The sequence below is a fragment of the Saccoglossus kowalevskii genome, chromosome 12 (genome assembly GCF_978046115.1).
Source record: "Saccoglossus kowalevskii chromosome 12, keSacKowa6.1, whole genome shotgun sequence".
Lineage (NCBI taxonomy): Eukaryota > Metazoa > Hemichordata > Enteropneusta > Harrimaniidae > Saccoglossus > Saccoglossus kowalevskii.
Genome location: NC_140652.1, coordinates 21,980,686 through 21,995,477, shown reverse-complemented (window position 1 = coordinate 21,995,477; position 14,792 = coordinate 21,980,686). Strand labels below are relative to the sequence as shown.

The 14,792-nt window shown below is 36.8% G+C and overlaps 1 protein-coding gene across 1 annotated transcript; it reads right to left on the bottom strand.

Annotated features, from left to right (window-relative positions):
- Positions 1–8,388: 8,388 nt before the first annotated feature.
- Positions 8,389–14,449, bottom strand: LOC102802185 (C-type mannose receptor 2-like). The gene is made up of 10 exons (XM_085506182.1): positions 14,405–14,449; positions 14,150–14,220; positions 13,635–13,778; positions 12,609–12,750; positions 12,355–12,425; positions 11,222–11,371; positions 10,524–10,668; positions 10,268–10,337; positions 8,780–8,822; positions 8,389–8,585 (listed from the first exon to the last, which is right to left on the bottom strand). The coding sequence occupies exons 3-8, from the start codon at positions 13,744–13,746 to the stop codon at positions 10,268–10,270; spliced, it is 690 nt and encodes a 229-aa protein (XP_085362308.1). The 5' UTR covers positions 13,747–13,778; positions 14,150–14,220; positions 14,405–14,449; the 3' UTR covers positions 8,389–8,585; positions 8,780–8,822.
- Between the last annotated feature and the right edge of the window lie 343 nt (positions 14,450–14,792).

Here is a 14,792-nt window from a genome sequence, read left to right as displayed (position 1 = left end):
TTTTCTAGAGATTCGATTGATTAGACAGTCAATTATGATAAATTAACGTCTGTGTAATGTTTAAGAGTGTCCCGACATAAATGACTTGCTCAGCTTAATTTAAAATAAATCAAGAAAAATGTACTTTTGCATTTTACACATCAAAACATACGTACACCATACGACAATAATAAAAGCCGACACTATATGCCCTGGTCAATTCATGATACCGCAGTGGTGTTAGTAGTAACACTATGTCTATGTTTATGTTATTTCAAAGCAAATATTGCACAGTGGCATCTACATGTAAATAAATATTTCTGCTTATCAAACTTGTACCTGAATTTGACCCTGAACATAGGGGTCATACAGTTAATCACACAAGTGGCATGGGTGTTAAAAAAGGCGCACTGGATAATGTAGAAAATGATTAATAAGTGTAATTTGTTTAAAAACCTAATTAATATTCACATCAAATTATTATATTGTGACATAAGTTGTAAGTGAAAAGTACATTAAAAAACAGAGCCCTTGATGTGTGAATGAAATGCACACATGTTTGGATATTTTGCAACAATCCATTGCACATGTTTATTTTTAGACTGCTGATACAGGCACTGGATTGTATTGTCAGCAGAATTTGAGATACATACATCCTGCCTCTCCCTGTGGCTTAATAGTATGTCCCAGACAGTAGCGTGGTGATTGTGAAATACATGTGCTAAGCCCAGCGTTGTTAAAAATGCATATGACATCATTTACCCGAGTCTCTTACTTTAAATTGGTAGAGCTTGGATAAAAAGTGGTTTATTTCACAACCAAAATTGGCTTCCTCTTTACACTAATTTGTCTGCTATTTCGAGATAACTAATCAGTTCGTTGGATACATTTTATTGGTTGCATGGCCATAATTTAGTTGTAGTATTTAGGTTGACACAAGTGTGAAAATCTTCAGTCAGGAAGGTGACCTGACTTGACCATGTGATGCTGATTCCTGACTCTAGTGCGCTGTACCCTATACAGGGGTACATATGCAGACGTGCTGTGCAGTAACCCCTGCTGATCAACAGGAACAACTGACGTTCACTGCCAGAAATGCTCCCGTTGTACCGGTGCTGCGAGTAGCAGCAGATAGCAGTGTAGTTGTCAATACTGCCTGAACACAGAGCACGAGTTTAAATTGTAGTGCAGCTTATTGTGCCAGATACGACGGAACGCAACATTGCACCATTGATCAGGTCCTAAGTTTTATTTGTTTACTGTATATCCCCATCTCTTGCTGGTTCAAGTGACTAGCACCCCGTATATTTATGTATTAACGTGAAGGAAACCTTATATATTGTGTTGTTTTGCCGGTATATTTCCTTCCCTGTACTACCTCAGTTGTGTTGATATACTTTCACCAAACGATCCCCACCCGTGACAGCGGACGACCTGAAGGGAGAAGACTTACAAGATAAGCACGCTATCAGAGACGTTGATTATTAGACCTGTATTCTAATAATAAAATAAAATTTACAAGACGTCTCTTCAAATCTATTGTTACGTAAATACTGATTGGGCGGACGTGAATTCTTTTACATGCAAGAAAATCGTCATGAAGGTCGGTGATTGATAACTACGTGTATATTGTTTTGGAAAGTGTTCCTTTAAGCCTCCTCACCCCTAAACTGTACCCTAACGTTAACACTCCATTCCCCAATGTTATTCATTATGCCTTCCATATAATAAAATGTACATTGTATATATTGAAATGACGCTGACTTGTGTGTTTGTGTGGTTTTTTCGATCCCGCACAAAAAAGTCTATTGCTGTTGGTTCAAACAACGTAAAAGATGAAATGTGTTTAAATATGTTGTGTTTAAAACATGGGTTTGCTCACACTGTCAGGGAAAATCAACAGTATAGCTATATTTAGGGAATGAATTACGATGCGCTGTCAACTGCTACGTGATACCATTGCATGGCGGGGATGTGCGCAAAAATAACTCGTATCCATTATAATACCCGTAAATGTCGAACAATTGAATATACGTGCAGTGGTAGACTGAGAGGAAAGAAATTGACAGTGTGTAAATGCATCGTATTGTAGTTACGTGTAGAACGTCCACGAAGTTGAAAATAACCATGAATTCTAAAGAAGTCATAGAGGTTTTTGTTTAAACGATCCGTACAAAAGTGGTGAAATATTTGATATAACTGCTTCAAACACATTAATTTATTATATGTATATTTACCTCAAACAGTTATTATCTGATCTGCGCTGCTCTGTAATGCTTAATAACTTTTGTTTTGCATGGCCATATATGTTATTGATCCAACATGACGTCATTGATGTCGCATTTTTGGAATAAAATAAAACCATCATACTTCATTGCTACATATGCATATGCGATTTGGAAATTGATGCATGATCTATAAATCTATTACGATGTCGTATTACTGTCGATTGGCTGATCGATTGTGTAATGGTCATTCTAAATTGGTAAATAATTTGTAAATTACTAATTAATAAATGATACTCTCTGCGATTAATTTGTAATTTGTATTGCAACTGGATGACTCAACTCGCGATGGTGAATCAAGCTCCCATACCCATATTTGGCCCACTCGGATCTCCGCGGACCGTGTCCATTGAGGCATCTATCCACAACTTCGACGTGGGCGGCAGCTGTGTTGCCTCTATTCTAAGTGCAGAAACCTAAAGAATGCCAGTCTGCTTCTAATGATTTCCCTTACTCTTGAATGGCTAATCATTTTGTTTGCATGAACTAAAGAGTAAACCCCCTAAAGATAAAATAATCTGACACGTCAGGGATACGTGCGGGGATACTAGATTAACCGAGCTACTGGACAAGTGGAATTACCAGTGCTAGCAATATTGACCACGCACGCTGTCCTGTTCATACTGAACATTCTAACTAGCTTTATAGTAATACGAATATGCGATTCAAAGAAAACAACATCGGATCATTTAATGAACAATAGGTAACTGTATCGAAAGAAACACGCAAAAGCGAGTAAAAATGTAAACAAATATCTGATGTCAAGCAAAGAAACGCAGTGTTTAAAGAATTCAAGAAGGCTTTGAATCATTGAAGCCGATACAGGCAACTTTTTGTTAACTGGTTTGCCGAGCAGTCGCTTTGCGGACTCGACAATGCTTTCAATGAAGGGATGGTTGTGGGACCCCAACCAGGATGTGAACGTTGTATGCTTCGACAAACTGCCTGGTTTTAGCACTGAGAAGAGTGTTCTCTAAAACTCTATTACTTACCAATGGGTGAAGCATTACTTAATAATGGACGAAGCATTACTTACCAATGGGCGAAGCATTACTTACCAATGGGCGAAGCATTACTTACCAATGGGCGAAGCATTACTTACCAATGGGCGAAGCATTACCTACCAATGGGCGAAGCATTACCTACCAATGGGCGAAGCATTACTTACCAATGGGCGAAGCATTACTTACCAATGTGCGAAGCATTACTTACCAATGTGCGAAGCATTACTTACCAATTGGCGAAGCATTACTTACCAATGGGTGAAGCATAAACCGAATGACAAAACACAAAAATAGGAATAACGCCAAACCTTTTTTAAAAGGCCAAGCAAACCCCAGTAACATGCAGTGTTCAGGAAAAATATCAATATGGTGATACCTGCAGTTTTCATGTCTTCGCAGTGAAATTTGTCCTTAAAAAAGGTTGACATGTCTAAGATTTAGAATTTCCGTCTTTGTTTTTGATTCTTTATGCCTTTTCAGTTTGTTATTTTTTATCAATTTCTGTATTGAAATTATAATTATCAATCAAATTTATGTCGGGTGTATAAGCTTCAGAAAAGGGCAGTCCGTGTAATTTCCTCTGACAACTTTAGCCAATCGTCGTTTGAACTGTTCAAAAAACATAGTATCTTGCCTATCGATAACAGAATTTCATATTTTCTAGGTATCTTAATGTATGTAGCAACCAATGGCTTGGCGCCTTTATATATAAGTGAAATGTTCAGTCCTATCTCCCAAAAACCACAAGTATAGTACACGTTCCTCTCTTAAAAATAATTCACGCATTACTAAATGGAAAACATCCATGGGTCAGAGGACGTTTCAGTATAGAGGGGTAACCCTATGGAATAACTTGCCATTCCATATCAGAAATTCAGCCTCTCTAGGCATTTTTAAGAAAACTTACAAAATTTATTTTAGTGAAAAATTTGTTGTAAATGGTTCAAGCCTATAGTGTGTATATTGTGTTTGTTGTCCCTACAGAGGGACCAATGGAAATTAATTTATTGTATATTGGCCTACCCTCTTTAAATAAAGTGTTAAATAAAATAAATAAATAAAATATTAGCTCGAAGGTCTGTAGCATAGCACGTTGATATTTTCGGAATCAGAAGATTCCTCTTTCCAACTACTTGTTAGTTTCCGAGTCTGGATTTATTTCCATGTGTCTAGAGTTTGGTCACTGATACAACTTGATAGCTGATTTCTAGTGAATAGCTGATTGACATCATTCAACACGTGCCCATAACCTGTCATCATTTAGGTTTATACAAGGTCCTGGACGGAACTCTAGTCAGTGATTGGAACTGATTACCGATATAAACTTTGCTGACAGACTGTTAGTCTTGACAGTTTGATATGTGTAGTATCTTAATGTACCGGAAAATTAATCAAGTATATATGACATGTTAAGTACTTCGTGTGATTGGCTACATGCGAGTGGAATGTGTGGAGGCCACACCCCAAGCTCCTAAACTTCCATGTGATAGGTGAAGGTGTTGATAAGTTAATAAAGCTAGTATTGGGGCAGTCGGGGGGAGTTCTCTGCGAGGCGAGCTAGCCTTAGGCAAGCTCTCCATAGGGCGGCTGAGTATAGGAGTTTCAGGAGTTGACACGAATTCCATCTGTGTGCGTCTTTGCTTGGTTAAAAGTTTGCGAACATAATGATCTCCAGTTACCTGAAATAACGCTAATAAGACAATACTTAAATCGTTTTAGTTCCATCGTGAGTGTCACGTCACTTTGCTCAAGTAACTTGCCATGTTGTCGAATTGATAATTGCGTTTTGTAATTTGACAAGACTCGCAAACTTTTTTTGGAAGTTGAGACATTGGATGATAAATTATGTTGTGTAAAACCAGAACATTATTCCTGAGAGTCGAAGGCACAGGTGTAGTTAATACGGAAATCTTGTACCCGAATTGAATCGTGCCTAAAACTAAGTTTGGGGAACTAATCTGAGACCAGGCAGGAAAACGATACAGTAATCTCCCCTTAACCGTCAAAGGGATACGCCCAGATAAAACAGAAGAAATGTCGATAGCCATGCCATTTTCCAGATTCACACTCTTATTTTTTCAAAAACAATTTCAGTTGACCTTTTCTTCATGCATCTCATTTTTTCATTAAACATATTTTCCGTCCGCCATATTCCCCCTCCATATACTTCCGTCGTAACCCATGTTCCTAGACGTATTATCGTGTTAAAATTATATATTATATACACAAATATTTATGTGGCTGTTTTAAAAACAAGCTAAGCTAGCTAAAAGTTAGCTTACGCTTGGATGGTACAGTATGCCCACCATACCTTCAATCTTAACAACATAAGATGTCATCATGCAATGTGGTTTTGATTTCTATTGTACATTTAACTAACCTACGAAGTATGAATTCTTACAAGAGTTCACTTAGATGTAGTAACTACAGATGTTTAATAGTTGAAATAACAATTTTAGGGGGCCTAAAGGAAAACATACAAGAGAAGAGTGTTCACTGAAAACCAATTCAGTAGGTACTGTTTCACATCAATTTTTTTTTTAACTTTTTCACCACCCAGTTCTGTTTATAGTATGTACTTTCTTTCAAAATATAAGGGCAAAATTATCTCAATGTTTTGAGTAAAAACTGAAAAGTTACCCAAATTCCTGTTTCCAGAAATATTGAACTATAAGAAAAAAGTACATAATAATTTGGGCGGGAAAGTCTGGTGGTGAAAGTTCAATCACCAGTTAGATATTTACGCATGCAATTCAAATAACTTATATGCCATGAAATGTTGCAGTTATCTCTCTAATATTACAGTATAATTGATTGATATGATTTCCATATTGTCTTCATTTATATTTTGTGTTATTCTCATATTAACTTCATACTTTATGATACATTTACATGATATGTATACTTAGATCTTTTTTCAAATACTTAATACTAATAGTGTGCTATTCTGTGCTCCGAGGTTTATTATAGCAGTGACACTTCAAGGTCAAATCATGCTAAAAGGCCTTAACCACATCTTCGTTGTTTCGTCACAAGAAGCGCTGTCTCAGCACAGACCCGTGTCATATGACGCCTCACTAGCCGACTTTGTCATGATTCGATTCGGCGTTCCGCTGTTCTTTCACACTGGTGTTTACACACGAAACTTGATACTTCTTTTTACAATTTAAGATCGCTGTTTAATCACATATTTTAGTGAAATATTGATTAGTGAGTTAAATATTAATGTCATAGAATTAATTTGTTGAAACAGCAGTAACTAATACACATTAACGATAATAAAATTTGAGTTTGAAGTTTCCCGCGTAATTTCAAGTTTCAAGTAGCTTAAAAAAGAACGTCATTGAACGCAATAAAATCACGCGTAGAACGACTTTCACCCAGGAACTTGCAGCAAAAACTGACTGGAATTTTACGCTATTTTATTTCATTTATCATTGTTTAGTAAAGTAATCACTAAAAAGATTTATTATATCCGAAAAATACGTGCTGATTAGCGACTGACTTTGAAATGATCTTAGTTTTGAGCAAACTCCTGCACGATATATTCGTCAGATCGGTGTGGAAAGAACGCCAACCCGCAGCGCAGTGCCATTTTCGCCAGCCAAAGACCATTTATTCGGCCGAAGCCTCACGATTAACCTTTGGTAGATTTCAATACGATTCACTGTATGTCGCACGCGCTTAAACGATTATAAGATTCACTTGGGCTCATCTGCGTCACGAAAGCAACGACCCATTCCTTGGTAAAATTAAAATGTGGAATAAATGACGAGGTCACTGACCATCAAAAGAAAGCGGTTAATGCTGAGGGAAATGAAGTATTTGTTGAAACCACAATTCATAGCACTGTGCTGCAACGAAGACTGTTTCGGCAGTTTTGTCAGTTTACTACACACAGTTTACAAATATTTAGACATTTAGACGACGACAGTACAGCAGTAGTATCGACCGACGCACAGCGGAGATCGATGCGACAGCGTACTGTCTGAGTGCATACTTTGAGGTATCTTCGTAATAACATTATTATACATCTTTTCCTTCCAAGAATACATCATGGGAATGCCGAAATCCAAAAAGTTTAGAACTCAATCCGCGAATTTCTTTGTATGGAGTCCGGTCAAACCCTGGTGGCAGCCATGTTTATTTTTATTATTAGATCACGCTTACGCGCGTAATCATCCCATATTTGGAATTCGCATTTCTTAATATGGTAGGATGAAAATACCCCGTAAAATACCGCAAAATTACGGCACGCTGTAACTTATGGCGTTAAGGTGGCAGATGTATAATAATAAATCCAGCCGAGACTACATAGTTGGTACATAATCATAACCTGTCTATTCGGATTCGGAAAACCCTTATTTTTAAGTCACTAATGTATGTAAGCCAATTTAATATTATGTTCTTGCCAAAAAATCAATTGTAATTTTGTACCAAGTTCAGTTTTTCATTTGTTTTTTGTTATGACCAGCCACAATTTTAGAAAATCTCTGAAGTTGTATATTTATTTATTACAATGCTGGATGGTATACGCATGTTAGTTACCGATACTTGGCAGTAGGGTTACAAAAGAGCACAATAGAATGAAGTGTATTCAGTGAGTTCGTGAATGAATGAATTATCTATTGGATACGTACTGAGTAATCATTATGAATGAGTATTCAGTGAAATATAAACATTGATATTGTAAATGATTAATATGCAAATGAGGTAAAATTATCCCGTGTAGAGATTTTATGCGCAAATTGTATTGCCTAGGTACATTATTGTGTAATATTCAAATACTAAGCCATTCGAAATTACCGTGTAAGTTATAATTATAACACTTTGACAGTGTGTGTGTAGGTAAAATTTGCTTATATTTCTATTCTGAACGCTTTGCCTCGATTAACAATAAGCTCTTTGGATCGCTAAAACTGTATGTAAGACTTTTGGATTAAACATGTGTCATTTGCACAGCACAGCCTAATACGAGTTTGTGATAATCTACTACGTATTTAGTACAAAGATTGCAAGTTTTCTCGTACACTGTTACACTACGATTGAGATACGTTTAAACCAATGTCCTGCTACTCATGTAATTAACGTTTAATATAAATGCAACGCAAAATACCATATTTCAGACTGATACTTCCAAATATGACAATGACTAGTTTATTACTGTTTTCCTGCTTCTGCATGACCCAGCTGAACAAAAATTGACAAAAGATAAAGTCAAAAATCAAAACTCGAAAAAGATATGAAATGATAGATTATACGATCCTTAATGAGCAGGTCACTATATAATTACGACCATGACCACTGAGTTGAGAGTCTGAAAGCAAACACAAAACAACATTTGCATTTTCTTGACATTCCATCATAGATGTTGACGTTCATTGTCCAATTGAACTGCATTCGTTTTTTTGTCTACATTTATACACTTTTAAAAAAAAATAAGACAAATTTATATTCACTGCTGAAACGTTACGACATGAAACTGATGAAAGAATTGGCTCGCCAACTCACATGTCTCTCTCCATTTTCCAGCGGTCCTATCCACTTGTCTAGTCTAGTGACAAAACAAATGACAGGTATGCAATAAACGACATTGAATGTGTATTATATGACACTTGTTTGTAATAAAATGCTTTATAATTGTCACTTGATTTAAAAGCTTTTATAATAAACTAGATAGATATAATTATATAGCATGTGATTGATTCACGTTTTCAGTCATGACACAGAGGATTTTAGAATGTTATACGAGGGGCGTTCAATAATGCCACTGACTCACTTCCAGTTGTGTGATCTAGATGAAATTTTGCATGTGTAATGATTTACATCACTATGTTGCAAAAAACAGCTCTGAACTAATTGTGGTTTCTGATTTACAGATGTTTGAACTGAGTCAGGTGTGAAATTGAGCCAGTTGAGTGTCGCGCAATGATCCGGTTTTTGTATTTGAAAGGACGCACACCAAAGAAGACTTTTGATGAAATGAAAGAAACTTATGGGGATGATACCCCATCATATGACCTTGTAAAACGATGGCATCGTGAATTCAAACATGGCCGGAAGTCTGTGGAAACAGTTCCAAGACACGGTCGTCCCTCTTCTGCCATTGTCCGTCAAGTTGAGGCAGCCATTTTGGAAGATCGACGCAATACTGTTTGCTAAATAGCCCAAGAGGTCAAGATTAGTGCCAGGTCTGTGGAAACAATCATTCATGACCATTTGCATATGCATAAGGTGTCTGCCAGATTGATTCCCAGGTTGCTCACACCTTTCCAGAAGCAAGAACGCGTCGAGTGCTCGAGGATGAATTTGGGGATGTGCCAAGAAGATGAGTGAAAGTTTTTCAAAAGACTGATTACACAGGATGAAACTTGGGTCACTATGATCCAGAGACCAAAGCCCAGTCAGTGCAGTGGAAGCACTTGGACTCACCACCTCCAAAGAAGGCAAGGGTGCAGCCCTTCGCTGGCAAGGTCATGCTCACAGACTTCTGGGACCAGGACGGAGTAGTAATGTCAGATTTCCCGGCAAAAGGAACCTCAATTACAGGAGCCTACTACGATTCACTTTTGATGAAATTAGGAGAAGCTATAAAAATCAAGGGGCGGGGCAAGATCAGCAAAGGTATCTTCCTCCTGCAGGACAACGCCCCGGTCCACAACTCGCATGTCGCCAGATCAAAAGCACGGGTGTGTGGTAATGAAATCCTCCCCCATCCCCTTTACTCTCCGGACCTTGCACCCACTGACTTTCATCTCTTCCCAGCCATAAAGTTGTTTTTGAAAGGAAAGCGTTTCCCAGATGATGCAGCCTTGATTTCTGAAGTTGCGACGTGGTTGGAGGACCTGGGGTGTTCATCAAACGATGGGAGAAATGCATAACTCTTTGTGGTTTCTATGTAGAGAAAGACTAATAACTGTGTCAAGTTTCTTCTGCTATGGGGAAATGGGTCAGGGGCATAACTTATTGAACGCCTGTCGTAAATGGTGCAACACTTACCTAAAACTCACACAGCGGGAATTTTTTTCTATCACAAGGCGTATCATTCCATCCATACCCTTTCTTCCCACTGTAATTAAAAATAGATGAATCGTTGAGTAGGTGGCTTTCAGATACGGAAAACGTAATAAAATAGAACTACCGTTGCTAACTCATATAAAAAAAACAGTCAGCTTTACACGGAGATGACTCGATAACATTTACAGACATATTTAGTAGTTACTGTTTAATTTCAATTTCTTGTAATCTGCCTTACCGTAACTCTACACAATCCTCAGCTGCACCATTATGATTATTTGGCTCATAATTCAACCAGTTTGTGTAAATTACTGATCCACCAGTAGCATACTCATAGTTTTCATTATCACCGACTACATCATTCACACCAATCCAATAATTGTCTGTTCCAGAATGAAAAAAAAAACAAATTTGGAAATTATAAAACAATTTACACTGCAGTTTAAAATAATATAAAGACAAATTAATGATTGGAACAAAATTGGAATAGATATTCCAGATTATGATTAGTATTATACATGTGTCACCGTAACACCATAAGTTACAGCGTTTCGTAATTAAGATATTACCATATCAGGAAATGCGAATTCCAAATATGGAAGGATAACGTGCGTGAGCGTTCTCTATTAATAAAACAAACATGGCAGCCCCAAGCGCGAAGTTTAACCGGAACCCTACACAAAAAAGTTTGCTATTTTTTTTTTAAAAATTCGGCATTCCCATGATATATTCTTAGGAGGAAAAATGTTATATAATAATGTTATTGCGAGCTTACCTCAAAGCATGCAATCAGACAATACGCAGTTGACCCTGCCGCAGTGCTTTCTTCATGCATACTTTGCGGTATCCTCTTATTAATCTCATTCATCTGTGTATCAGTCCTGACTGTTATGACTTATATCACTATCATTATAATGTAATGATGTGTCAAATTACCTTCTCCCTCTGATAAAAAAGCTGTTACTGCATCCTGTTCCGCTTGAGAGCGGATCTCTGCAAGTTTGCAAGAATCACATTGTGATTCACATGCAGTCTTTGCGTCTTGCCATGGTATTTCATCAGTCAAAATTAAATACTCAGGGATACCTGTATATAACAACTGTATATGATTTAGTGACAAAGATATGTATTCATTACTTATGCTTGTCAAAGTATGCAACTATGTCTAAAACATATATGCATAAGGGAATATAAATTGTAAATCTTATACCAAAAGTACTTGTGTGTATTATATAATCTAATCCAATAGAAAACTGATTAAAATTTATCTGGTCGTGTTTTTTAATTTGAATTAGCCTTCCATGCCTACGTGATGGTTGGGGTACAGAAGCTATCACATTAAGATCTGAGAGAGGAACAACTTTTAATTTGCCATGACTACTTATTGAATGCTGGAATGTTTTCCTGTCACCAATCACTTACTGGTATAGTCAATGAAAAACGAACGGAAAAACTGACTAGTTAACTAACGCAAGTGTAGATACGCATCCCGGGGATAATAGTGTGTCAGAAAATCGCCATGATAAGTGACTAAATCCTTCCTGACCTAGTAAACTGTTTACATTAGGAAATAGTCAGCTAAGTCACTTCGAACATATATATTGCAAAGTGGTTCTTTGTAGCTTCTGTAGAGGTGAAAATTTGCAAACAAAAAGCTTAGATACTGGCGTGTTGCACTCGGTTTTAAAGGCATAAACATACAATTCTTTGCAAGATTCATAATTGTACAATCGCAGAACAAAAACACAAAAAAGGTCCACAGACTAGACTATTTCACTTGTATGACATTAAGTATATTTTAGACACCACAACAAATAAAAACATAATTATAATGCCACTCATGCCACTCATTCGATGATGTGTTCAGAGAAGGTAGTGGAAACGAATGTTTGGGTGGCAACTATTGTGTGCCAAATTGAGTTTACAGTTAAGATTTGAAATAGTTGGTAAGAGTTTAGCGCATATGGTGCTAATCCCGAGCCTTAATTTGCATATGCACGTTAGCTTGGCAATGAATATACAATGATTAGTTATATGTTATAATCGTATTGACATAAATAACAACTTACGCTTAACTTCGCAAATAGAAGCCTTTTTATTGCTACACGGTGCGTCATTCCACGCATAGTCATATTTACCCCTGTAAATTTAAGAGTTTAGAGATATTGTTGTCGCTTAGCATTTTATTGTTGAATTATTTACATGTTCATAATAATATATCGGACATAGAAATATATCATCCACCAGGTAAACAAATTACAATTAGACGTATTACTGATTTTTTAAATGAAATTTACACATTTTATTAATATAATTTACTTACCATAACTCTACACAATCAGCAGTACCCCCATAATTGTTTGGCTCATTTTTTATCCAGTCTGTGTAAATTATTGAGCCACCAGTAGCATACTCATAGTTTTCATTTTCACCGACTACATCTCTAATACCAATCCAATAACGATCTGTTTGGGAATGAAAACGTACGAAGACAAAGACTATTATAATGCCGTGCATTTTTTGTATATCTGGTTCTTGTTCGTCAAACGATGTCACGCGAGGACGGAAGAAAAGTAAGCAAAGCAAACTCTGATCTTGATTTCAATACTGGTAACGAATGATTAAACGCCAGCGCCACCAAGAGGGATTGAATGGGAATCGATGAAGCTGATAAAATGGGTGGTGGTAGATTTCCAAAGTTGGTTACATTGTCGACAGTATTTTACATGCCGTACCCCGAAACACGAACCGCATGATTTTAAACGTGCATTTCACTCCATTACCAAAGAACAAGCTGAAGACCCTCTTCATCAGTTCTACAGTAGTTTGTACATGTAATCTGTATGATATCACTACAAATCATCACTTCTATGTGACCCAGGCAACTGAATCGTCACCATGATCGGCAATCAGGTCTTTACTGGTTTAGCGAGGAAATTGTGTAAAAAGTGAAGTGAGACCGGATGACAGTGTTTTAAGAAATGAATTGCCCGCACCGCCATGTTTGATGAGTGGAGGGGTCTATGACAAGATAATGTGTGAGGCAAAGCCGGGTACACTATCTCGTAAAGAGCCTTCTCTGAATTCAATATGATGCTGTAGGGTTCATCATTGTTGTTAAAAATAACCACCATGAGAAATAAACAAATTTAGTTAAATTTCGGGTATTTTCGTTTGTGCGATAATGTAAAGCCATGACGTCATAACACTCTCTGAATATGATATTCTGATAATAGTGATTTATAACAGAGATTAATTACCGACTACGTCACTTACAAATTAAACATGTAATGCTGATCTGCGTTTCACTTCTCCTAGTTATGATTTATATCATGGTGTTTGAACTTACTGTTTTCTGCTGGTAAAATGGCCTTGAGTGCATCCCGTTGTGCCTGAGAACAAATCTCAGCAAGTTTCTGGGAAGAAGATTCACATGCAGCCTTCGCGTCATCCCATGTCATTTCATCAGTGGAAACGATATACTCAGGAATACCTGGAAATGATATTAATTTTATAATAAATCAAACTATTTTGATCATAATACTAAACAGATCAGACCAGGAAAAAAGAACAAACAAATGTCTCAGCGTTGTAGTGACGTCAACACATCTCGTGGGATTCGACAAACGCAAAAGTCTATCGAGGGTTGTTCCGTTCTTCATATTGCGCTAAACACATTTGATGATTGGCAATTTCGATGAAGTTAAGAGTATCTTAGCGCATTATTCTTTCTCGAAGATTTCAATATTTAGATATAAACATAATTCAAGTTCAAAATCAAGCCATTCTACTTTTGCGACAGACGCGAGATTTTGCAGTCACTGTGAATGGAAAATCTCATATTCGACATAAATAACAACTTACGCTTAACTTCGCAAATAAAAGCCTTTTTATTGCTGCATGGTGCGTCATTCCACGCATAGTCATATTTACCCCTGTAATTTAAAAGAGTTTAGAGATATTGTTGTCGCTTAGCATTTTATTGTTGAATTATTTACATGTTCATAATAATATATCACACATAGAAATATATCAGCCACCAGGTAAACAAATTACAATTAGACGTATTACTGATTTTTGAAATGAAATTTACACATTTAATTAATATAATTTACTTACCATAACTCTACACAATCAGCAGTACCCCCATAATTGTTTGGCTCATTTTTTTATCCAGTCTGTGTAAATTATTGAGCCACCAGTAGCATACTCATAGTTTTCATTTTCACCGACTACATCTCTAATACCAATCCAATACCGATCTGTTTGGGAATGAAAACGTGCGAAGACAAAGACTATTATAATGCCGTGCATTTTTGTATATCTGGTTCTTGTTCGTCAAACGATATCACGCGAGGACGGAAGAAAAGTAAGCAAAGCAAACTCTGATCTTGATCTCAATACTGGTAACGAATGATTATACGCCAGCGCCACCAAGAGAGATTGAGTGGGAATCGATGAAGCTGATAAAATGAATGGTGGTAGATTTCCAAAGTTGGTTACAATA

Coding starts and splice junctions, on each gene's coding strand:
- LOC102802185 (XM_085506182.1), bottom strand. CDS start 13,746: ATGACATGGGATGACGCGAAGGCTGCATGTGAATCTTCTTCCCAGAAA. Junction 12,751..13,634: donor CATTTTACCAGCAGAAAACA/GTAAGTTCAAAC, acceptor ATTCCCAAACAG/ATCGTTATTGGATTGGTATT. Junction 10,669..11,221: donor TTTTTTATCAGAGGGAGAAG/GTAATTTGACAC, acceptor ATTCTGGAACAG/ACAATTATTGGATTGGTGTG.